The sequence below is a fragment of the Kogia breviceps genome, chromosome 7 (assembly GCF_026419965.1).
Source record: "Kogia breviceps isolate mKogBre1 chromosome 7, mKogBre1 haplotype 1, whole genome shotgun sequence".
NCBI classification, from domain to species: domain Eukaryota; kingdom Metazoa; phylum Chordata; class Mammalia; order Artiodactyla; family Physeteridae; genus Kogia; species Kogia breviceps.
In genome coordinates this window covers 108616815-108643103 of record NC_081316.1, presented here as the reverse complement: position 1 = coordinate 108643103, position 26289 = coordinate 108616815, and the positions used below count along the sequence as shown (strand labels likewise).

At 50.7% G+C, this 26289-nt stretch overlaps 1 protein-coding gene across 1 annotated transcript in view; it reads right to left on the bottom strand.

Moving 5' to 3' along the window:
* The window catches only part of POU2F3 (POU class 2 homeobox 3), an 80238-nt gene extending 54423 nt beyond the window's left edge, over nt 1-25815 (bottom strand). Inside the window, exons 1-2 of the mRNA XM_059067874.2 lie at nt 25788-25815; nt 19281-19349 (exon numbers count right to left, since the gene is read on the bottom strand). Of these exons, the coding sequence (XP_058923857.1) occupies nt 19281-19349; nt 25788-25815 (97 nt within the window). The remainder of the gene's footprint in view (nt 1-19280; nt 19350-25787) is intronic.
* Nucleotides 25816-26289: the final 474 nt, after the last annotated feature.

Genomic DNA, 26289 nt, shown 5'->3' with positions numbered 1-26289 from the left:
GGAGCGGCAGGGCATACTTGAAACAGTCCTGGACTCGAAGTCAGAGAATTGGGGTTCAAGTCCTGGCTCCATCGCTCCCAAGCTGTGTGACCTTGGTCAAGGCAGGAAGCTCCAGAACCTCAGGCATCTTGACGGCAAAGTAAGGTCATAGTTTCAATTCCACCCACTTCCCAGGAATACAGTAAAGCTCAACTACATGCTGGGAAGCACTCTCCAGTTGCGGGCTGGGCTCCACACGTCCCGGGCCACTCCTCCGTAGGGCTGAGCCTTTTCCTTCGTCAGGGATTTTGCATATGCTCTTCCCTCTGACTAGAATGCCCTCTCTCCCTAGAAAATACACATTCATCCTCCAAAGACCCAGCTCAGCTGTCACATCCTCCATGAAACTTATCCAAAGCAAAAGGAGGGATTTCCTCCTCTGTGTTTCCACCTCTCTGGTTTATATCTCTTCCAGCATCTACCACATTTTTAAAAACTCAGTGTTTTGTGTGTCTGTTTCCCTCATGAAATTGGGAGCTCCTAGAGGCCAGGGTTATTACAGCTGATTCATTTTTGTACCCCAAGAGCCTAAAACAGTGTTTAACACGTAGTAGGAACTGAATGACTATGTGTTTAATTGATCCAAATCACTAAGAAGCTGCTACAGAAACGAATCTTCTCTTCAGATCTAAGAAATCACAGGTGCCACCACCTGCAGAAACCTGATCATATTCTATTATCCAAGTTCTGGCTTTGAAAGATGGCAGCCACTTGCAGAAAGAAAACAAAGCAGGACAGACACACAGAGGGGCCGGAGCATTATTTTTAGCATTGGAAAGATGCTGAAGTCCAACCTCAGAGGGGAGCACCTTGCAGTGGTCACACAGCCTCAGAGACCTTGACTTCGGACTAAAGCTTGGATCTTGCGACTCCCATACTCGTACAATTTTCCCAAGAAACCCACCGCATCCAAAGTCCAACACAGAGAAAACCAAGTATTAGACTGTAACCGACAGTTTAGGCAAATAAGCAGTATTGATGCCGATCAAATCCGGAAGTGATTTAAAGCAGAGAGCGAGATTAAGTCAGACAACTGGATGATGAAATCAGGATTAGAAAATATTTTGGTTGATTCTAATAAGAGGCCAAACCCAACAACATAAAATGTAACAGGAATAAATCTCAGCCCTACATTTAGGTTAAAAAAGGTCAATTGTATACATAAAAGATAGAGGAGGCTGAAATTAGAAATGATTAAGGTGGTAAAGTCTATGTTTAAATGTAATATTGTATGTTTTTTTCCACCAAAAAAAGGAGAAGAAAGTAAAGAGTTTTTTAAAATTAGGGAATTATGTTTTGACGACTGCTCTCACCCATAAAGCTAATTTTCTACCTCATACTGGGTAGGCAACTACAGTAGTCAAATTGCTCAGAAGTATGCCCTACCTTTAAGCCTATCTGCTACATATGATCTGGCAATCCTTACTCTAGGTGTACCTCCACAGGAAATGAAAACAGGATATCAGAGAGATAGCTAGCTTCACTCCTCTCTTCACTGCAGCATTATTCACTATAGCCAACCTAAGTGTTCATCAATGGATAAATGGTTAAAGAAAATGTTACATGTATATAACATGTTATATGGTGGAATATTATTCAGCCACTAGAAAGAAGGAAATCCTGCTATTTGCCACAACATGGATTGACCTTGGGGGCATTATGCAAAGTGAAATAAACCAGACTGAGAAAGACAAATACTGCAAGGTATCACTTATATGTGGAATCCAAAAAAAAAAAGAGTCAAACTCATAGAAACAGAGAGTAGAAAAGTGGTTGCCAGATGCTGGAAGGGTTCCGAAATAGGGAGACGCTGGTAAAAGGGTACAAACTTTCAGCTATAAGATGAATCAGGTCTGAAGATCTAATGTATAACATGGTGACTATAGTTGACAACACTGTACTGTGTAATTAAAATTTGCTAAAAGAGTGGAACTTAAATGTTCTCTCTCACACATATAAAGATAAATATAGGGCTTCCCTGGTGGCGCAGTGGTTGAGAGTCCGCCTGCCGATGCAGGGGACACGGGTTCGTGCCCCGGTCCGGGAAGATCCCACATGCCGCGGAGCGGCTGGGCCCGTGAGCCATGGCCGCTGAGCCTGCGCGTCCGGAGCCTGTGCTCCGCAACGGGAGAGGCCACAACAGTGAGAGGCCCGCGTACCGCAAAAAAAAAAAAAAAAAAAAAAAAAAGATAAATATAGAGGTGATGGATGTGTTAACTAGATGGTGGGGATCCTTTCACAATGTATACATGTATCAAATCACATGATGTACATTGTAAAAATCTTACAATTTTATTTACCAGTTACACCTCAATAAAGCTTAAACAAAAGACTCTGTGCTACAATGTGAAACCTGATAAAGAGTTTTTTCAACAATACCAATAACCAACCTCAAACTGGAGCAATGGAATAACACAGCAGATATATACGGTGATTAAAAATTCAAGTGTGCATAATTTAAGATACTTGACCATCAAAATATCTATACTCTGTATTTTACATTTTCAAAGAGGTTAAATCTCCTAAAGAAATATAATACATCTCTCCCTCCCAAACAAAAACAAAAAAGTGATTCCCATTTCTGTTTATTGGCAGACAGTATCTGGAAATAAACAAACTGCAGTTCCTTGTGGGGGAGGGGAAGAGAGAGGAGGCTGGTGCTAGTGCCTCATGTGAAAAAGAAACCAAAAAAGGGAGAATTTTAGTTGACTGAAGCTAATATTGGCCTGAGTGTGCTGCACAGGTGCGGTGTAGCTGCTTAAAAAGCTAATGCTATCCTGTGCATTAGCAGGCATGCAGACCGTTGCAGATCTCTGCTGAGAGCATCACGTCCAGTTCAGGGCAACATTTTTTAAAGGGACCCTGATGAACTGGGCTGTGCAACATAAGGACCAAGATGGTCAGGGGCTTAGATGTCACCCCAGATGAGGAAAGGATGTTTAGCCTAGAGAGGAGAACACTTACCCTTGGATGTCTTTTACGTTCTAGAGACACATACTGCCATATTTAGGATTGAAAAGTTATAATGTCTATAATTTACAAGGAAATATTCCAGTGACAGGAATGCCAGAAATGTGATGGTTGTTGAGAGTAGGCAACGAGTATATGGGGCTCATCGTTTCAGTGTCTACCTTTGCGTGCATTTGAAATAAAACGTTAAAAATAAAATATTTCCCCCAAAGAAGGATGAAACAGATAGGGTAAGATGTTAACAACTATGAAATCCAGGTGATGGGTATATGGCTGTTCATTAAGCTGTTTCTTCTCTTTTCTATGCATCTGAAGTTTTTCAAAATAAAAATTTTAAAGTAATTCAATGAGGAAACATTTGAAAGATCTACTTGGCATAGTGCCTGGTGCATAGTAAGTGCTTCAGTAAACGTCAGTGTACTCTTCCTTCCTCCCCCAATATTGGCATGGATGTGAAGCAGGCTTAGTCTGCAGTTCCAAAGACCCAGCTCCACAAAGGTCAGTCGTGGAGGCTCCTGGGAAGCGGGAGTCACCTCATTATAAGGAAGAATTTTGTAAAACGTGGAATTGTCCAGCAGTGAAACCCACAGTTTCATATCAACAGGGCTCCCCACTGCTAGGAATATTCAGGCAGAGGTTGCTTATTTCAGGGATGTTATAGAAGTGGTATTTGAATTGAGGGGTAATTTGATAATATCAAAAGGGGGATCTGGGGTGATCTCAGGAGACTGAAATTCCTTCCATCTCTAAAGTCCTAGGACTCAATGCAACTGATTGAAATGTACCAGAGCTTTTTCATCCCCTCCCAGAAGCTGGTAACTGTGTAGCATTTGCAAAGGGAGGCAAGGAAGGACCAAAGAACTCTCCCCACCGTTTCCTCTGTCCTCTTTGTTCTGCCCACAGCTAAAAGATATGAACACAGAGGGCAGAGATGGGGCAGAAAGGGCTCACAAAGGAAGCTTCAGAATCCTCTCTTTGGATGTCCCGGGGGCAAATGGGTAAGAAATGTGCCAAGCTGGAAGGGAGACCAGCTAAGGTCTCTCCAAGCCTCTTTTGGTTCTCATGGTCTCCTGGGAATCTGTGGACCATGAAGCTTCTAGCAAGAAAGCCAGAGCGCAAACGCCTTGGAACTATGGCTCACGGGGCTGAGAGGGACCTGAAGAGATCATCAGGGTGGGCGCTCTGCCTTTGGGAAAATGAAGCATTATTATTCACCCCCATTTTACAGTGAGAAAACTGAGTCTCAACAAGGTTAAGTGATAATATGTACGAGGTAACAGAGCTTTTAAAGTATGGGCACGTGTTGGGAGTGATCTTCAGGGGAAGACAAAAACCCATGCCTCCAACCCCAGTGTGGTACATCTTTCCCACGCTGGCGTAACGCCACTGCTAGCGTCTCTAAAAGTCAGACAATGTCTGAGGACTCCATCCAAGCTCCAGCTAAATGCCCCAACTCCTGAATCTCCCTGGTCCCACATGGTACCCCAAACTGTTCATCTATACCAAAGAGCTCCAGACAAAGGAAGAGGCCGAGAATACAGTTCGAGGGATTTGGGTTAATTATGAAGACAACATCCCAGTTCATAGAAAATGGGATTTAGTGACCAAAAGAGGGTAAAAGGCACCTTGAATTGGCGGGGAGACCCGGGATTCTGGATAGAATTTCCTTAGGCCAGGATGGCGGTAATACCCAATGGACTCCCCATGAGAAAGGCCAAGGATCAGTCTGTAGGAGGTGCGCAAGGGTCAAAGGCAACTTCCACCTCTGCCTCTCCTTCCCTGGCAGCTGGTGGGCACCAGGTCAGCAGTCCGAGCCATCTGGCAAGGACCCCTGTCCGACAGTAGACAGGAGGAGCCGGCGCCAGCCCTCTGCTTTCCCACCTCTGAGCCACAGCCTCACAGGCCCGCTGATTTGCATGCTTTGGCAGAGCTGGGATGTGAGTTTGCCTGGGGAGCAATTCTCTGGGTGAGGGAGGTGGAAGCACAAGAATCCTGTTCCAGCAGGATTTTCACTCCTGCCTGGTAAACATGCAGAGAGCGTTCTGCAATGCGGTTGAACCTCTCCCATTTCTGAGCTGCTTCTCTTCTCACCAGCTCCGCTCCCAGGTTAACCCAGCAAGACTTCCACTGTCATTTTATGCCACTTGGCAAATGTGCTGGCACTTCTTGGGACAGCAGTGATTAAAGCAACCAGGACCTTGGAAGCACTGCTGGGCAGGCAGCCGCCAGAGCAAACCACGAGACTTCCCAGTGAGGTCATTCAAACCAGTCAAAACACTTTTCCCCAAGACCCCACAGACACCATGCCTACCTTTTTTGTTACTTGAGATCCCTCCAAGGAACTGGGCACAGTTGCCTAACGGTCAGAGTTCTGTACAGAGAACACACTGTAAACTGAGCTTGAGGGTTACTTCAAAGGCTGTTTTACGCTGAACCTTGGGCAAGTTGCTTGATCTCCATAGCCTTCAGTTTTCCTTACATGTTAAAACAAAAAATGCTGCCGATATTCCTGCCGCCTTCTTCGTAGGAGCAAAGAAATGACCAGGAGGAAACTGAGGCTGGCCCCTGAAGCCACCTGAAGAACAGGACACAGGACGTCCTTGATGGGCCGTGGGAAGAACACTGGCACAGGGGACGGGAGATCTGAGCTTCAGTTCTCCACCAGCTGAGTGTCCCCGGCTGTGGAGAGCAGATTGCAAAGATGCAGCGTGTGAGCCATGCCCAGGGCAGACATCACTAACGGACCGCCTCACTTGCTTCCTCTTCCTAAACTCAGTGCATAGTGACCACCACTGATGATCTGGAGCAGCTCTCCTGAAGAAACCCACTTGCTACCCCAGGACAGGATGATCTTACAGGGTCCCTCCACCTCTAACCGTCTGTGGCTTTGGGGATTTTCATGATTTAAAGCTTCTTCCTCTCTAGAATGGCAGAGTAAACACGACTGACCTCAGGGCTTCCTTGCAACCCGGCCTGTATCAGCATTCCAGTGAGTTTCTCCACCTGTACAGTCATGAGACTGAACCCCGAAGCCTTGCTGTCCAGGCCCTTACCTGTCAGGAGCGTGGGGATGAGGAAGGCACCCTCTGCCCACCTTTGCTAAAGGGGAAGCCCAGCCTCCTCCGACTTCCCTTTATCATCTGTCGTCATTGTTTGATAAATGAAAGGCTCCTCACCGAGGTCTTCGAATTGTTTAGGAAATAAAATCCCTGTTTCTTCTCAGTCTGAGCTATAGATGGGACTCTCTGGGGCGCCCTGCATTGCCCCTGCACCTCCTGCTGGCCTCACACGGAGGCCTAAAGTGAGCAACATGATCAGAGGCTATGCTGAAGAGGCCAGGGACTCAGGCCCCTGCCTGGAACGGGGGCAAAGGGCCAGGTTCCCCAGCAACGCCTCCACTCATAATCTGCTGACCCTAGAAAACAATAAAAATCCAACTTCAAAGGAAAAACTCTGTTAAAGAAACCCAGGGTTTCCATCACTTCTAAATAAGCACAGGTCAGAGAAGCACCTTGGCTGCTATTTTTCTATCAGAACTTTCTTGTGCTCGAGGGGAACACACAGAGACTCCCAGAGCAGCACCCCCTACTTACAGGTAGGGAAACTAAGTCCCAGAGAGGATGAGTGATGAGCTAAAGGTCACACAGGTGATACATGACAAAGCAGGAACAAAGCCCGAGCTCCGATGCCCGGACTTGACTCTCCACCATAGCCCAGGTCACCTCCAGACCAGCCCCTTCTCTACTCCTTGCCCAGCCCTGAGAGGAGAAGAGGTTCAAAGAGGTTTAAGGTTGGTAAGAGACACTTTGCCACCCGCTTCCCGGGACTGAGTGAAGTGGGGGTGAGAAGGGTGGGTTGGAAGAGCCGGAATAGCTACCGAGAGGGGCGTGCGGCCGGGCGCTGGTCCTGGTGCGGGCACACAGACGTCCTTTGTGCAGCTCAGAGGGGCACGTGTGTGGTAAGAAAGCTTAGATGGGAGATGCTATCTCACCTTTGTAGAACAACTCTCACTTCTGAGAGCTGCCACAGATACACTCTTGTTTCATTCATGCCTCACAACTTGTTTTACAGATAAGGAAACTGAGGCTGGGTCGCGGCGCCTGAGCTGGAGGAAAGGAAGTTGGATCTCAGGGCTCTGGCTGCAGGGCTGGTGTGCTGGCCAACACGCATGGGTCTTGGGGCGTGCACTGGGTTTGTTCCCTTCTGTGCAGTACACTTTCATATCCAGTCCTTTTTAGAGTCTCGCCTGCCTGTGAGTTGTACAGGGCCAGGATTCCAGAACTCCTGTTTCACCAGTGAGTACACTGAGGCTCAGAGAGGGCAGGGCTGGTTAATGTCACACAGCCGTCTTCCGCCTCCAGACATCATGCCCGTTCCCTCACCGGGGGTAATGTCGCTTCCTCTCCTTCTGGGGCCTGTGTTCCTAGGGCTGGAGGGGCCACTTCTGAGGGAAGGGTGATGGGGAGGGGGGAGACTTAGTCCAACAAAACAAAGCAAAAGACAGAGGACTGCCTCTAGGGTAGGGAAAGGGCTTTTAAAGAAACAGGGATCTCAACCTGTTGCTGTGACCTTGAGAAAGTCATTCTTCTTTTCTGACCCCACTCTCTTTCCCCATAAAATAGGAGAATAGGACTAGATCAGAGAATTTTCAAACATTTTGGCAGGAGAACACTATTTTCAAATAATAGGGATTAATTAATAGTTGACATTTAGTGAGCATTTACTATGCACCAAGCTTTGTATTAAACACTTTATACATAGGACAGCATTTAATCCTCACAACCACCCTATGAGTAGGTGCTCTTATTATCCCCGTTTTACAGACGAGGAAACTTTAGGCTCAGAGAGGTTAATCAACTTGCCCAAGGTTACTGATTAGTAAATTGCCGAGTAGAAACTCAAGCCCACGTCTGCCCACCAGCCAAGGCTGACCGCACCACAGTATATATTGACATACTATCTCCAAGTGAAAACACATAGGGAGTCGCCACAGAAACTTAAGGGGGAAAAAAAAAGACCTTCAGGTTTTTCCAGAACTATAAACATCATTTAGTCTCCTTGAATCCGTACCATCCCTAAACACTGGATCCTGGGAAGAGGGGTCTTTCCACCAACTCCCTCCCCTTCTTCCAGCCATTTCCTGATTGCCTGGAGTCAGTTTCTTTGAGGGTCCTTCACCAAAGCAAGCTTCCCACTCCCAAGCGCAGGTGGATAGGACAGTGTGTTGGCCATGAGTGAATGAATTCACAGGTAGGTCTACTCAGGAGACAGCCCATATTCCTAATAGAGGGTCCCTAGATTGGCCATTGGGTCACGTGTGGACACTCTGTCCTTCTGCTACTAATACTGGCAAATAGCATTACTGTATGGCAGGCTCTGCTCTAAGTGCCTCACACATGTTGACTTATTCAATCCTCACGGCAGGGGCTTCCCTGGTGGTGCAGTGGTTAAGAATCTGCCTGCCCATGCAGGGGACACGGGTTCGAGCCCTGGTCCGGGAAGATCCCACATGCCGCGGAGCAACTACGCCCGTGTGCCACAACTACTGAGCCTGCGCTCTAGGGCCTGTGAGCCACAACTACTGAAGCCCACGTGCCTAGAGCCCGTGCTCCGCAACAAGAGAAGCCACCGCAATGAGAAGCCCGCGCACCGCAACGAAGAGTGGCTCCTGCTCACCGAAGCTAGAGAAAGCCCGCACGCAGCAACGAAGACCCAACACAGCCCTAAATAAATAAATTAATTAATTTATTAAAGAAAAAAACAAGAAAAACCAAAAAAAAAAAAAAAAAAGTTCCTCACTCTCCACAATATTAAAAAAGAAAAACAAATAAAAAAATCCTCACGGCAACTCTAGGAGCCTATCCCTATTATTTCCTCCATTTTACAGTCTAGGAAACAGAGCAGAGACATTAAGTAACCAGCCCAAGGTCATATAACTAGTAAGTAGAAAAGTTGGGATTCAAATGCAGACTCTGGCTCCAAAGTCTATGCCCTTAATGCCTCTGCCTTGGTAAGCTGGAGGCAGCAGTGCCCTTCCTAACACATTACAGGAACTGAGAGGTACAGCAACCCCCATCTTTCAAATAATAACCAGTGAGCACAAAGGGTCAGCGTGTGCTCACGGATCTCAGCATCTTAGAGCCGGAAGTGATCTTAGAGACTCTCAAGTTCAGACCCTTTGTCCAGTGCACGAACTCAGGCCTGAAGACGGGAGGTGACTTGCTGCCACAGGTTCATGGTAGAGATGAGTCCAGATTCCATCTCTCCTCACATCTCCTCAGCCAAATGAGAAGGTGCAGACTGTTTCTCCAGTTTCCCTGGTAGAAAAACTGAGATGACTAGTCTGTCGTCAGCAGAGACAGGCCTGAGCCCAGAACCAGAACTCGCTCAATGGTTCTTAAGAGCCCAAGCATCCTTAGGACACTGGGGGTAAACTGAGTTGGGACTAGGCAGGGATGGGGACCCAGCTGGTTCTCCTGAGAGGCAGAGGTCACTGATACCTCACTCAGCCAACCGCCCTCAGGCCTCCAGGGGCCTGAGGGGAGGGGACAGGGACAGGGTGGGAGCAGCCAGCCCAGTGCTACCTCCCTTTGATACCTTGGAGTCCAGAGCAGACATTTCCCAACCGGCTTAACCCTTTTTGTGCACGCTTCCCTTCTCAAGAAAACCTTAATCATCCTCATTTGAATTTCAAATGACCTCTCCCCTCTCCCCACTCCCTACCCCAACAGGCTTTGAGGCAGGGATATGGAAATTCACCCTGCAGTATGGAAATCATTGCCCTATGCAAATTGGGCGCCAGGACCCCATCGTCATAGCAACCACTGGGTTTCCTCTCCTTTTGGCCCCTCTCTGGGCTCTCTGGCTTAGATTTTTTTGTTCCTCTTCCCAGCAGGCAGGTGGGGCACCCCTCACCGAGGTGCCCAACGGGGCCCAGACCTGCCAGGCTTCCTGCCTGCTTCTCTAGTGCAAATTTGGACCCAGATTTGGTCTCACCCAAGCGAGACCAACCACTGTTTTTTTCTCAGGCTAGCCTAATCCGAGGATGGGCTAGATGGTGGTGAGGAAGTTCTGGAGTCTGGAGGACATAGCGATGCTCCTAGAGGGGAGACAGGAGAGGAGAGACCTAGGGGGCTTCGGTGGTGCCAGTGATATAGGAGATGGAAAGCAGGACACAGAACCTGTATGTAAAATGCCATGCAAATTAATACCTATTATTTTTTGAGTCAAGAGCACTAGTGCTTTTTGGGGAGATGCCCACAGCTCTGTTTCCCATGCCCCTAGCTTGACACAAAGGCCTGCCCTCCCTGAGTCTCCCAGGGCCCTGCTGTTACCCGGGAGCTCTCCACAGTCAGCTCTAAGCCCATGGAGGATCCAGGAGGGCACTGTGAACTGTCCGTGGCTGAAGTCCCTAGAAACGAAATTCAGCCTCCTTTGAGGACTCTGCTCATTCTCTCAGCCTCCCCAGCCCTGTCCTACAAGACCCTCAGGCTCCAATGAGAGAAACGCAGCCCCAGTTGGGACGACCTCATGCTGCTTCCCTTTTAAGGACACGTCTGCCCCTCTTCCCCTTGGCTGTGGGGAGTGGGGAGTGAGAGGATGCAAGGCGAGCTGCACGTGCTTCTCCCCTCAGCAGCTCTTCCTAAGGATGGGTCATCCTGGCAGAGCCCTTCCCTTCCCGAGAGGGACCCACTAGCAAATGCTGGCAGAGACTCCAGCTTCCGTCTCCCCTGCCCCTCCTGTAGTTTCACAAACCCCCCTGACCACCCCAGCCTGCCTTTGATAGAGCCTTGAGCAGAAAGGAAGTCTGCCAGTGTGTGGACCCCACCGCCAGGCTGCCCACCCTGCCCTGAGGCCTTTGAGGTGGGGATTGTGTGAGTCTGTGTGCTTGCACGTTGAGTGTGAGGTGGGCGTGTGTGTGTGTGTGTTTGGGAGCGGGGCAGATCGAGTGTAACTGCATTTCAGTTGTCCGGATTGGGGCTGCTCTTCAAGCCCTAAGACGGAACCCTAATTTGGCTGCTCATTTCTTTTCAAATTCTTTTTCCACTTGTTCAGCGTTTTTCCACACCAGGTGTTCATTGCTGTAACTGTTTCTTAAGGAGGAGGGTGGACCCAAGAGACCAAAAGCATTTACTCACAGCTTATGAGGGGGGGGGGGGGGCTGCAATCTGGGTGCCTTAGTGAAGGGCTAAGGCCCAGAAGCTACAGCGTTGAGTCTCTGGACGCTGCTCAGGGCGTGTGTGTGTGTGTGTGTGTGTGAGTGTGTGTGTGTGTGTGTGTGTGTTGGTAGCGGGTTGGGGATGGGTGTCGTTTCACCCCTGGCAGCAAAGGATAGCCTGGGACCGACCTCTCCAGCTGGATCTCCCCATCATTGCCCCCACGGCCCCAACAGTGGAAGTAGGAGGGATGCTAAGAGGGTCATAAGACGTATCCATTGCCCATGGGATGCCAAAGGAAAGGGACGTTCTTCCGCACACTCTTATCCTCTAATGCAGGGCACCTCCAAGTGTGGTCCAACAGCCAGGCTGGTCTCAACTGTTCATTACGGTCGGAGACCAGATGCTCCAAACACAGAGAGTAAGCATTTAGAAATGTTCACAGCACCCCAAGTACGTCATTAGCGAGCGCTCCCTGTGCACACAGTGTAGACGAGCCTGAGCCCTGTTGAATGTGTGTGGTGGGTACGAGCTGCATACCAGTCCTGCACGGTGGGACTGTGGACTGCTCTGTGACAGACCGGAAGTAAAACGACCGGTCCTGCAGCCCACGTTGCTTGAAGCGGTGCCCTAAATAAGGAATGACCGCTGATGAAACCACGCGGAACTCCAGATGCTAAAAGACAGCACACAGACGCCCCCGGCTCCCGGCCCCCTCGCTTTGTTTCTTCTTAGGCTGGAGAGAAAAGGAGGTCCACGTTCTTCTGGGGGCTGCAGAGATGGCAGCTAGGGTGCGGAAGGTGGCCTTCCTTAAAGAGATCTCCAAAAGGAAGAGGGACGGGTGCCAGGCAGGGTGTAGCTCATTCACCTGCACTGGTGTTAAGGTTTAACATAATTTTATATTTACAAACATACCTGCTACCCAGAGGCAAGTAATAATTTAGTCCATATGGACTGTTACCCCTCTTGAGATTGCGACGTACACTCTCCTAAACACACTCATATATAGTGTGTTCAGACTTTAAAGTATCTTGACTCATTTCTGGACATGAATGTGTTATAAACCCCCTGATTTCAAGCAACATATGAAAAAACACTGCTATTAAAAACACTTCACAACACTTTCATCTGAGCAGCATGGTCCTGCCCTGTGGGGTTGGGTTTGGGACTATATGGGTGAGAAAGGGTAGCACAGGTGGGAGCTGCTGTAGGAGCTCCTTTATTTGCAGAGGTTCTCTGTGTGCTAGAGGCAGGCACCTCCTGACACCACAGGCCGCTCTCCCGAGACCTCTGGCACACACAGCCACAGTATGAGGCCTGGATGGTGAATTAGTACCTCCTCATCTCCCTGCGCAGAAACTGGAAACATGGTGAGATGGAAGCCACTCTGGTTTGAGAAGGCCAGAACCAGGGGCAAGGGGCTTATGCTGCAGCATAAGGGCTGTAGACAAGAGATAAGAAAGGACTTCCCGACACTGAGAATTGTATCCTACAAGAATAGGTGGCCACGAGAAATTGTGAGGTTAGCTTTTCTTAAGGATGGAGGATAAATGAGGGGAAAATAGCTCTAAGAACAAGATCCTTTATTTTCCAGGGATGGTTTTGAAATGTCTTCAAAGGAAGAGAGAGGTATGGACAAGATATCCTCTCCGAATCCAGGGATTCCTATCAGCTCCCCCTGGACATCTGGAGAGGCTGTGGCTTCCTTTCTCTCCTCCAGAGAGGTAAGGGCGAGAGTGGGTACAGACCAAGACACAGGACCAGAGTCACCAGGCTTGAATCCTAGAGCCCACCCAGCTCATTCTCTTCACTTTACTCCCCCAAGCCCTCTCCCCCTCCATATTATGACAAGGAAACTCGAGTCTAAGGCACAAGCAGACTTGTCCCACACTTCTCAGTGACAGAGCTTTGTCTTGTCTCCTGAACATTTCTGATAATTATCAACCTAGTGATGGACTGTATTTGTATGGTGACATACACTTTGCAAAGTGCTCTCATACCCACTCTGTCATTTAATCATAGAAGGGTGTGTGTGTGTGTGTGTGTGTGTGCGTGCGTGCACCCATGTGTCTCGTTTAGAAAGAGCTGTAGGGCTTCCCTGGTGGCGCAGTGGTTGAGAGTCCACCTGCCGATGCAGGGGACACGGGTTCGTGCCCTGGTCCGGGAAGATCCCACATGCCGCAGAGCCATGGCCGCTGGGCCTGTGCGGCCGGAGCCTGCGCTCCGCAACGGGAGAGGCCACAACAGTGAGAGGCCCGCGTACCGCAAAGAAAAAAAAGAAAGAGCTGTCAATAAGAGACTGTTCTGCACCTTCCCCCAAGTCTCACCTCTCCCCAGGTACTTCCTAGACTTCTCTCGTCCTCTCTGTCATTGAAAGAATAGTTTTATTCCATAAACATTTGGGTTAAAACCCACACACATCTCTAGAGCCTCCTGCCTATTTCTGCCTGGAACTGCATCTCTTCGTTGCAGTGAGACGTAGTTTCTTTATCCTTGGCTCTTTTCTTGGGGACTCAGTAGGGTGGAGGTGGCGAGGTCCCAGGAATGAACTGACCAAGAGGGGCTTTCTCTTCTTGGGTCAGTTACTCATTATTTCTTTGGGCCTTAAGGAGAATCACTAACCTCTCTGGGCTCTCCCATATAATCGTGTCCATTCCATCTTAAAACCATGCAGAAAGTTGCCAGATTTAAGTGAGGAGACTTTCTGCAAAGGGTCCCCACACAACTAACTCCGCTGGGTGGTCCTTCCGGACGGTGGGACACGGTGAGCCATTTTACCTCTCAGGCAACTGAAGCAAAGAAGAAAGGCAGCAGGAAGGGATGCTTGACAGAGTCCAGTCCCCACCCCCTTACTTCTTGCTCCCCTTTTCCTCCCCTGGGCTCCCCTCGTGGAGCCCTTCCTTTCCAGATCTCTGAGCAGGACAAGGGTCCTAAGGCATCTGCTCCACTGTCATCTGGGCCTGCAACCCCCCACTCCACCAATGACAACTGAGCCTGCGGAATGTGGGGAGCTGGGGTGGTGTGTTGGTGAGGTTGGCTCAGGATGAGAGAAGAGATGGAGACAGTTCTCTCCAAGGCCAGATTCTCACCCTCCACAGTTTACCAAAGGGAGTGAGTGGACCCCAGCTCTGTCCCTCTCTTCCCCAGCAAGCACATTTTGGCACCAGACAAGGCTTCTGCCTCTTGGATGAGACCAACCACCCAGCAGGGGCTTGGCTCTCCTCTGGCCAAGAAGGAGAGCCAAGCCCCTTGGCTGGAGACACCTGCCATAATTTCGGCATCTCCCTGATGCTACCACTCTCTTGTGTCCTCTGTCCCTGGTTTCCTGCGCTGGTCCCATCTTCCCACCACCATCTCTGGGTAAACAGTCACTAGAAAGACCCAAGTTTAATTCTGTCATTTGCTCGATACAGAATCTTGGGGAAATCAGCTAACCAGCCTCAATTGCCCCGTCTGCAAAGTGGGATGGTGCCATCTAGCCTCACAGAATTGTTGTAAAGTCCAGGTACACTGTTTGAACGTGCTCTTCCAAACGCAAGTTGGCCCTGTGATCCACTCCACCATGAAGCCCTGGAGGAAAAGCTCCTGGAAGACAGGGACTGTTTCGTCCTCTTTCTGAGCCCAGGGTCTGACACAAGCGAGGACTGCCAGCGAGGTCAGAGAAGAGGATGGAGCCTGAACAGAGCAAGGCAGCTGGAGGTGTCAGAGGAGAGCGGGCTGAGAGGGATGGTGGAAGGAGGGGCTATCAGGGCTGAGGGAGGTGACGGGGTAGACGGGCAGAGCTCAGGGCTGAGGAAGTCCCCACACAAATGCACGGTGTGGGAACTGATGGCAGAGAATTTGGAAAAGCAGGACTGCATACACATCTTTAAAAATTCAGGCCTTAGAGACTATCCAGCCCCATACACTCCTTAATGGGGAGGAAAATAAATGTCTGGGTGGGAAAACATTTGCCCAATAATCGGCAAGGAGTTAATAGCCTGGAGTCAGGACTGAGTTTGATTACTGATTAGAAGCTGTGTGATCCTGGGCTAGTTAGTTTCTCATTTTGAGTCACAATTTCCTCATTGATAAAAATGGCAATTGTGGGCTTCCCTGGTGGCGCAGGGGTTGAGAGTCCGCCTGCCGATGCAGGGGACGCGGGTTGGTGCCCCGGTCCGGGAAGATCCCACATGCCGCGGAGCGGCTGGGCCCGTGAGCCATGGCCGCTGGGCCTGCGCGTCCGGAGCCTGTGCTCCGCAACGGGAGAGGCCACAACAGTGAGAGGCCCGCGTACCGCAAAAAAAAAAAAAAAAGGCAATTGTAAGAATTAAATGAGGTAATGCATGTACAGTTGGCTCCATGTGCCTGGGTATGTATGGGAAGGAGCCTCCGTGGATGTGACTGGCCTTTCCCTTCCTCCCCCCAAGCCCACCGTATTTGTCCCCCCCTGTGTAGGAGGCTACACTGTGACCAGAGAGGTCAAAAGTCATAGGGTCATCTGCTTGGGTGCTTGGGGATGGTCGGTTATGGAGCTGGGAGCTTTTGAAATGTGGGTAAGGTTATGTTCTTATCAACCACTCAAAAAAAAAAAAAATCGGTGTCAGCCTCAAGAAGGAATGAAAAGTAAAAATGGGGAGTAAAAGGAAAGATAGAAAAGCTGATAGTTCAGAAATCTAGAAACAGCTTGGCTTCAGTCTTCTGCGGGGTGTGGAAACAACACTGGCCAGGGCATCGGGAGCCTTCTCTGGTCCCGAGTGCTGTCACAAAGACACTGAATTTATCCCCTCTCCACCCATGCCTCAGCTTCCTCACAGACCGAAGGAAAGGAAAGGATGAGCTAGCTGCCCTGCCAGGTCTCTACCAACTGGGAGGTCTGTGTCTGGACTAGAGAACGCTCTCCTTTGCAGTCCTGGCCAGTGTGGAGCGGAAATTCACTTCCCTTTCCCAGCTCCCACCTCGTGCACCTCGGGGATGTCACACAACACAAAGGGTGCTCTCAGTGAACTGGGGCTTTCTAAGTCACCTTTGTTTATAGTTTCTTTAAAACCCAGAGACAAACCACCCCTTAATTCAGCCACTGTTGGAAGAGGAATCTGCCTTTTAAAAATCCAAAGGAAGCCATTAAACCGAGTTGGTAATCACTGTGACTCATGATAGGCTTTCTTCTGTAAAAAATGAGTCAGAATGACTTTCCAGGAAGTTTGGTTACTTTAATTAGCTGCCTCTTTTTTTCTTGCCCTTAAAAACATGCAGTAATTTGACAGTCACCTAAGTAAGGATGCTACCAGCCACCAAGCTGAGCCGCTAGAAGTGAAGGATCTGGGAATGGAGGCGTTCTGACAGCAGGAACCAAAGGGTCTCCTTGGAGTTGAGGAGGACCCACACAGAATCTTTCCCTGAATGGTGGAAGGAACAAAATCAACCTGTAGGGTTGGCCCACTTGGCCTGAGTGAAGGGGAGAAGGGCGCCCCACCTACCTGCAGCCCCAGAACACTTAGCAGAAAGTCTCGTTGTGTACATTACAGAGTCACAGAATCTTAATGATGCCATTAGAGGAAATGATGACCGCAGCTGTCATGAGCCAAGCACTGTGCTAAGGGCTTTAAATATCTCGGCTAACTCTCAGCCCACTCTCTAAGATGGACGTTAATTGTCCTCTTTAGAAGAGATGAGGCTAAATTAACTCATCAGATCATATAACCAGCAAGCAGCAGAGCTGTGATTTTTACCCCAGGTCTGTTTGATTCTAAATCCATACTCTTCAAAAGTCATCTGTTCCTGCCTCCTAGGGAAGCAAAGTGGCTGGTCCAGGGTCACATTTTGAACTGGCAGACACTGAGATGACACTCGTATTCTGAAAGTCCCAGTTTATGTTCAGATTCTTTCTCCTTCAACCTAGTCTGTGCAAGCTCCCACAGTCCCAGACAGGAGGCCAGAACTTGCTGAGACTGCCTGTAACGCCTTAACCTTCCTTATCCCCACCTAGGTTCTGAACTCCCTCTGTCTTCTGGATCGCTCTTCAGGGTTTCATGTAGGTCCTTCTCACTCCTGACACAGTTGCCTTGACTTGGTCCCATAACTAATAACAGAGCACCAGAGCTATCCTGCCAGGTGTGGTCTTCCACCCACATGGACACTCTCTTAGCTGTGTCACCACATACCTGGGGCAATATACCTGGCCCAGGTGAGCAGAGTTGGCTCTAGTCAGCCTGCTACTGGGAAAGGGTGACTCAACTTCTGAATCAAGGCTTCTGGACTCTGGTTTTTCTCTAGGGAGGAGTTCAGAGCAGAGATGTATCTATTACTACTCATCAGGTGAACTGATATGAAAGCCTTGCTGGAGTTCTGGAGATTAAAGGGAATTTTCTTCACAACAGGGGAGAACAGATACCTCACTCCACAGACCTTTAGTAAAACATACTCAGCTAGGGCTTCCCTGGTGGCGCAGTGGTTGGGAGTCCGCCTGCCGATGCAGGAGACACGGGTTCGTGCCCTGGTCCGGGAGGATCCCACGTGCCGCGGAGCGGCTGGGCCCGTGAGCCATGGCCGCTGAGCCTGCGCGTCTGGAGCCTGTGCTCCGCAACGGGAGAGGCCACAACAGTGAGAGGCCCGCATACGGCAAAAAAAAAAAAAAAAAAAAAAAAAACATACTCAGCTAATAAATCAATGACAAGTGCTTGAAATTGGCCCACCCTCTCCAAGCATAACTATTCCCAGACACAAAGCAAAATATAAAACATGTACCACTACCCGTGTAAACAGACAGTTTCAATACTAAATTGAGGGCAGAGGGGCAGAAAAGTTTATGGTAAATGTATCCTGCAGATGCCTCCACAAGACCCCCAATTATCGTGTCCCTGATCTTGAGTCTTTTAGCTTCAAGAATGGAACTAGACCGCACCTGAAGACTTGGGAAAAGATTTTAGCTCTGGGGGACATCGATTCTCTTCCACTTTAATTTCTATGCCTCTAATGATCCAGATGAAAGACTAATTGAGGTCTTGTTGGGATACTATTAAAGTTATATGGTGGTGTTACAATTTATGCTCATCTTTCTTTAAGTTCTTTTTAATTATATGGAGCTTTCAACGCAAGGTTTGGACTATGGAGTTAAAAGCAGAGAGCTATGAAACTTTCTTCTCAATTCTTTCCTGTCCTCTTCCTTTTATTCACAAAGCAAAGTCACCTACAGGCACCAAGCCCTCCTTTCTGGGTCTATTTGCCACCCACATGCATGTAATTTGGGAGAGGAACACTTGTACATGGGCCTCTTTGATTAGTTCCTTGAGTAGGATTATTGAGAAATCTGGGGCTAAAAGGCCTTAGTTCCCATCTACCAGAGACACATTCTGCCTTCCGTCAGTCAGTAGAAGCTGGGAACACAGCCTGCTGCTTCTAGGGGTCTTGAAAACAAATGGTACTGATGAACCTAGTTGCAGGACAGGAATAAAGAGGTAGACAGAGAATGGACTTGAGGACATGGGGTGAGAGGGCAAAGCTAGGGCGAAGTGAGAGTAGCATCGACATAAATACACTATCGAATGTAAAAATAGTTAGCTGGTGGGAAGCAGCAGCGTAGCACAGGGAGATCGGCTCGGTGCTTTGCGATGACCTGGAGCGGTGGGATAGGGAGGGTGGGAGGGAGGCTCGAGAGGGAGGGGATATGGGGACACATGTATGCACATGGCTGATTCGCTTTGTTGTGCAACAGAAACTAACAGGGTATTGTGAAGCAATTATACTGCAATAAAGATCTATTTTGAAAAATAGTAAAAAAAAAAACAAAAAGCAAAAAAACAAATGTTACTTAAAAATGAAAAAAAAAAAACAAAAAACCAAAAACAGTGAATCTCCTTCCTAACTTCTTGTTTGTTTCTAAGGGTCTGGCCCTTTCCTAGCCTAGTTTCAGAGGCTTTGTTCCACTGTAGACCAATGTCTACTGTTCAAAGGCTCCAGGGTCATACCCCCTGTCTCTAGGGATTCCCTTCATTTCCTAAGACCCAGCCTTTGGGTCTGATTGGCTGAAAGACCAAGCCAGAAGGGATATCACATTATTCCATTATTCGATGAATCCCAGTAACTCTGTCCTGCCCTTGCTCTTCTGTTTCATTTCCCAGAAGAGAAGACCCTTACCTGTCTCCACCTGGCTGAGAGCACTTCGAGTAGCTGTAGAATCTGCTACATCCCCACTCATCTTGATACCTGCAGGGAAAACACAACTGAGTTTAGTAACAGGTCACAATTTTTCTCGCTATGACATATGTGGCTTTAACTAAACAGCGAAGATGAACGTGTAATCACAACAAGCATCAGACTTTCAAATTCCTGATTCCTAAACATACAACCATTAGAATATTCATAAGCTCGGGGCACATAGCCCCTCCTCCCCGACTTGTCTCCTTTCCCCCTTTCTCCAGTGCTACTGCAGGGTCTCTCCCTTCTGCATCATTCATTGCTACTTCCTTCTATCACCAGCCTCGGTTGGTAAAAATTTAACAAGGGGACGGGTACAGCGGAGGGTGGGGAATGGGGGAGAATGCTTCTCATTTTCCATCCTCATTTCCTTTGAGATTTGGGGAATGTCTGTTATTTTTTAAAGTAGCATAAGAAATATCCATCTCCCGTCGTCCTCCCCCTCACAATAACTCTACCTTGGGAGCTAAGAGTACCCTTGAACCAAGGCTTGCCCTTCTCATCTTTTTTAGCCAATCCTGCCTCTGTTCTCTGCCTGATTCTCGGAGGTCAGTCCACTGTCCGGTGATCAAACCCTAGTTCCTGCGTAGCCCTCCTTGGGAACCCTTACCTTCTCTCCTACTCCTTCAACGTTCTCAGTAAGAAAGGGATGGCAGGCAGGTCAGTGCCCCGCGGAGAGAGAAAACCTACACAAGGCCCCCTGCCTCAGCCCCCAAGTGCTGCGGGTCTGGCCTCTTTGCCCTGCTTCATTTCAATAAATTAAACATTTACCCACAACAGACAGCTGCCACTGCCTAAGAGGCCCCTAAGTCTCCTCAAGGGTCAGCAAAGAGAAGGAAAGAGACAACTTTGTGCTAACTCACTCTCAGCTCCTCTCCTTATGAAACCACCCAAATACTGAAGCCGTTAAAGACAGAAGAATATTTTATTCAAATCATGTTGACCCCCCCACACACCCCTTCTCTGGGGCAGCACTTTAACTCTTTCAAACCAGATAAAGTCTTGGTGAGCCAATTTGCATACCCGGCTCCCCAGCCAATCCCGGGTAAGCAGGCCATCTTAATTTGCTCCAAGTAATCGGGCAGTTGACAGTCTGGATGCCTGAGGTCTGGAGATGATCAGGATGAGGGAGAAGGGTGGACCTCCACCCCAGGAAAAGCAGGAAGAAACTGACTTTTATTTCTTCTTCTTCTTCTTCTTCTTTTTTTTTTTTTTTTTTTAGGGCAATGATGTGTGTGGCTCTGGCAGAGATTGAAAGTGTGGTCCCAGGGGGTGTAGTGACTGCGATGCAGGAGGGGTGACTGCCATGCCAAGCAAGACAGAGATGGGGAGTCCCGAGGTTCTCCAGCCCTTGGAACACCCCAGGAGCAGGGGAGGGAGTAAGCAACCTTGGGAGCCACTGTAGTTTGAGGAATAGTTTTGAGACGGGTCAAAGTGATGACTCACAGGTAAATACTTGGAGCTCCATAGAGACCTCCCCAGACATCCACACTGTCCTGTGTGGTTACAGACCTCTAGGGGAAACCCTGCAGCCACACTTGCCACCCCTCTCGGTGCACTACGTTTAAGAAGGCATTTCTCCAGCCTAACCAAAGTCCTTCCTGCTGCAGTCTGAAACATTTTGTACAGTCTGTCATGCATGAATATGCAGAGTAACTAGTGTGGGCCACCTGGACACGTCTGCAAAGGGCTTCCACTACTCCACGCTTTCTGCCCCAGGGGGGAAATGGGCTTAGCTTCATCCCACCCATGAATTCCCACGCTGGAGCTGGGCATTGCCTATTCCAGATCGGCTCAGTCACACTTCCCCATAGGGATCCTTCAACAGTGCTGAGGAAACGTCAGAGACTGCTGGGAAGGGGTGGGAGGGGCTGAGTGCTCACCCTCAGTGGGCTTTTAAACCTGCTTCAGTAGCGCCAGGAATTCAGAGCATGGGTTTTGACAGCAGACAGACCTGGATTTAATCCCAGTGCTATCCTAACTAGCACAGGGGGACCCTGGCCACATATTTGAACCTCGGTTTTCTCAGCTAAAAAATAAAATGAGAAAAATGATTCTTCCCAGAGTTATAGCGAGGAGCAAATAAGATACTGAATGAAAACTGCCTGGCACAGTTCCTGGCACAAAGGAAGCACGTGATAAATGAATTAACCAAACAGATACTTAGGCTTCGATCGGAGTCCCCTTCTCCCATTACAGTAAACAGCTTTGGTTTTTCTGTCTAAGCAATATCGTAATTTGTCCTTTACCTGGGAAGCCATCTGCATTCTCCAAATTCTGACTTCATGGGAAAAATGCTCACGGGGACAAGAAGAGTTTAAGAGGTGGTGAGGGTGGGATGATGACCAGGTATTCTGAATCAACTTATTTCAAACATCTGACGTTTAAGAAGGGTAACTTTTTAGCTAAACCATAATTCCATGCCTGTAACCCAAACACTCCTCCAACACCCATTCCCTGCGCCATCTTTAACTCTACCCAAAAGCCATCTCTCTGATGTTTTAAATTAACATTAAAAAAGGTAGTCCTAATCATGTCTAAAAATAACTTTTGAAGGAGTCAAAGCCTCCACACTCTGCCAGGACATCTACTCATTGGATGTACCCATTATGGGAGCAACATTGTGACACTTTGGGATTGGACAGGGATTTGAGTCTGAATGGAGGGTCAGGCTGTGGGAGGATCTGTAAAACCTCTTAACTCCCACAGAATGCTAAGACACTGAGAACCTGTTCCTGTTGGGTAGGAGGCCGAGGCTGATGGGCGGTACGAGCTCTTGGGTCTCAGCCTAAAAATGGGTCAACACCGAAACTCGCCGAGACGCCGTAACCCTTCGCCTGGCGGACAGCACTTGCCGGAGGTGAGTGAGAGAGGTGTGGGGTGCGGTTAGGCTTCTCTGCTGTTCTAATCTTAGCTGGCAACTGAGGAGACTCCTTGCCATCAGTCCCTTCCCTGGGGAGGCTCAGCTGCTCCATGTAAGAACCCAGATACCAGACGCAGCGCCTCATCTGCTTCACCGGCGCTGTCACCCCCGGAAGCGGGAGCGAAATGTTGGCCGCTGGCTTTGCCCTCCCTGTGCCTTGGCATGACCCAGCAGCAGCCCCTCCTTACACATCTGTGAACCAGGATGCGTGTGTGAACCTGCAGGAGCAAAGTCCAAGGGGCAGCACTTCCCCAGGCTGCAGGCTGAGGGTCCACAGTGTCCTGGACCTCCTGGGTCCAGGCTGTTCCAGGAAAGCAAAAGGCCCACTACTCTCTCTCCTACTGCGCATGTTCACCTCTTCGGAAGGGACTGGAGCTCCCTCCTGACTTCTCCCTCCCACACCCACGGCTGCAGGCACTTCTACCAGAGGGAATTCAAGGGGCCCACTGGTCCTACTTCTGAGCTAGCCAGGGCTCCAACTCTCCCCTGGAGGAGATGCCTCTTGCCTCTTCTTCAAGAGAAATGCACTTCCTCTCAAGAGACCTTCCAACCCAATGGTCCTGAGCTGGAACTGGTATCAGTCTGTGAGACTTGATCCTTCTTTCCCAACGCTGATAGGGAACAGCTCACAGTGAGGAAAAGGGCAAAAAAGAGATGCTCTGGGACTAACCAGGTGACCCCTCTGGCTGGTTTCCTCCGTCTCTTCTCTCCATCCTGAGCTTTCTGTCTGACTCTTGTCTACCTGCATTGGGCCTGGGAGGCAGGAGCCCCTCCTTCACCAGGGTGCCCCTGTGTCTGGTGACCTCATGCCTGCTCAGGTGTCTGTGCTCCCACGTGAGGGGTGTTCTACAAAATACAGCGTGCTGAGGTCCCAGGCCAACCTGAATCACGGCTGGTGCCCAGGATATCAGAGCAAAAAGAGGGGCTGACTCAGGGGCCGCAGTGCTTGTGGAGCTGCTGAGTGGGGGACCTTACACACTACTCTGTGTGCCCCTGCTCCCCCTCCATCCCCCCCAAACTGTTGCAATAGATCAATGGAGGGGGAATCCCCAAGGGCCTAGGACTGGGGATTTACAGGGCAAGTGCTGTTTATAAAGCATCCGCAGGACACAGGATCACTGGGAGGGGAAAAATAGGGCTCAAAAGAGATCAGATTTCCACAGAGAGGATCCTGGACTGAGAGACCCTAGAGAGGGGTCCACGGGGAGACACTCCCTAGACGGATCCTCCCTCAGAGACCTCACAGCAGGGCCCTCGATGAAAGACCTTACAAAGATGACCCCAGACTAAAAAGCCCACTGAGAAGACCCAGCAAAGGGAGCCCTCAAATGGAGACCTAGTTAGAGAGGCCCCACAGAAAGTCCCAAACTGAGCGATCCCTTTGAGGTCCCCAAAGGGGAACCACACACCACAGAGGGGCCAGGAAACCTCACAGGGAGGCCAGACAGCCCTGAGGGGAGATAGACTACAGAAGCGGGCTGGGAAGCAGTGGCAAAAGCAAATGTAGAGAGATGACTCAGGTCACCCACCCCAGGTAGACGGGTGGGTGCAGAACCCACCTGAGGAGTCAGCGCACCCTGGGCTTAGCTCAATCACCCCCTTTGTGTCTGCCTGCAGGGCACAGGGCTGGGGGAGGTGCCCGGGCTTCTGAAAAGCTTCAGCCCGGAGCCTCCTCCCAGGCCACGCATGCAGGGCTTGGCCTCCTCGCCTCATCCTCACCCTCTCTTTCCTGCTCTGGACTAGATCCTCTTAGCCCCCAGGCGGCCTCCCTGCTGGGTCCCAGCTGCCCTGCCTCTTCCCACTTCCCCCAGAGCAGGAGCCTCCAGTAGACAGTGAGGTGGAAAACCCCCAGGAAGTCTCTGATCTTGGTCCTAAAGAACTTCCCGCTGGGGGCGTGCCTTCAAGCCTTGCTCCCATGCACACCTAGGCCTTCTTGGTGGAAAGTGGAGGAAGGAGAACCCGGGATCTGCCCCCAGCTATGTCCAGCTCCACGTTGGTGCTACAAGGTCTGAAAATGGACCTTCCCCAACCATTGGATGATTCTTTCCGCCACACCGAGCCCTCCCTGCCGTGTCCTGGCGCCTGGGGATCCGCGCAGAGTTAACACCTCACCGTCTGCTGGTTTTCACTCAGCCCCACCAGGACTGCGTCAGGGAAACTGGGTCTCCTCTGTGCACCCGCTGCTGCTTGCTTTCAAGGATAGGCGGCTCCAGGAAGGGCCAAAGCCTCCAGCCTGCCCTGCTCCTTGGGGTATAGGTCACGAGAATTGACTCTCTCACTCTTCCTCCAGAAAGGAGAGCAGGTAACAAAATTCCCGTCAACAGCCCTGAAGTCCTTAGTGAAGGTCATTCATTGGGTGTTGCCCCCTTTAAGAGGCAAGTTGCTGGTTTGAAATGGCCAAATCAGGCTCAGCTTTCTCCACGTTGAGTCCATCTCTGCTCAGGCCCTCAGACCTCCAGAAGGCCCACCCCGACACCAAGTCCAACCGCCAGGATTAGTAGCTCTGGTCCTTGCCCGGCTGTGGAAGGAGGGATCAGCAGGGGGAATGGAGGGGTCTTGGTCCACTCCATGCCCATAGACCTTTCACGCAGGGGAAACTGACTCCCGGAAAAGTATTTCCATGGCCTACGTTCCCACCCCTGAGGAGAGGAGGGCTTGGTATCTAAATGCACGGGACTTGGAACACAGAGGATGTATCTCTCACTGCCCGACGCCCCCAGACACAGAGATGGAAGCGCTTTCCCACAGGGCCCTGTGCTCCTCCCGTGGGGTCCCACAGAGCTCCCGCTCAGCCCCTGCACAGGGACTCCCCAGCCCTGCCACGCACCAGTCTACAGCACTGCCTAGACTCACGGAGCAGGGGAGCAGGTACACCTCCACGGGTGGGGTCTGCTCCACCTCCTCTCCCAACACACTTGGGGACAGGTAGACTCACCTCTGATACACATGGACACATGCTTCCCTAGGCCCTAATCAATGCATGTGCACCATGGCACCTGCCCCAGGTGTGCCTCTGTAAATGCCCAGCCCCACTCACTTTTCCTGGGCACCCCCTAGACCTTACAAATATCCAGTCTCCCTATACTTCACGTAAATGCCCGGGACACCAAGCACGCAACATGTGGATACACGTATTTCCCTCACTTCTGCACTCCAAGGTCCACACCCCTGGCTGAGCAGTGAGCCACCCTTCTGCAACCAGTGAACAGGGCAACTTCCCCGAGACTACCACAGCTCAGCACGCCCAGGTCCGCACGGCTGCGGCTCTCCAGATGCCAGCGCTCTCCAGAGGCGAGGCTTCAGAAGCCCTCCCACCCTCCACCGTAGGTAGCCCCTACCTTCATTCTTCCCCAAAGTCCCCCAGACGGACCCAGCGCCCGCCCGCTCCGGGGACCCGCTATCCACACTGCCCTCTCCTGGCCGCTGGGGAACAAGACCCCCACCCCCCGAGAGCGGCGCCCCTGTCCTTCTCCCCTGCCCGAGCGCACTGACACCTGTCAGAGCTCGCGCCCTCCGCCCCTCACCTGGGTGCATGGGTTCCAGATTCACCATCCTGCCCCAGGCGGGGCCAAAGCCAGCTTCCCCCCAGGCCCCTCGCGTCTGCCCCAGCCGGGCCCCCGGGGAAGCCAGGGTCTCCTTCCTCCCGCCCACGGCCGCCGCCGCCGCCGCGGGAGCCGCCGCCGGAGCCGCCGCCGGAGCCGTGGCCGCAGCCGTCGCGCGCTCCGCTGCTCCTTCCCGCCCACCCGGGCAGCACTCGGCGCGGCGGGATTGCCACACTCCCCAGGTGAGCAAGCGGCGCGGCGGGGCGGGGGCCGCGGGCCACGCCCCCTGGCAGGGCCCCCGCGCCTGGCCCCCAGCCCAGGCAAAGCAGCGATTTGCATTCGGGAAGCCGGGGGCCGGGGGAGGGGGCAGGCGGTGCTGCCGGGGCGGGTCCTGACCCTGCGGAACACCTGTCCGCCCCGGACCCGCCAACGGCCTCTCCCCACCGCGCCCGGCCCGCCAGTTTGCCCTGCTGAGGGACCCCTG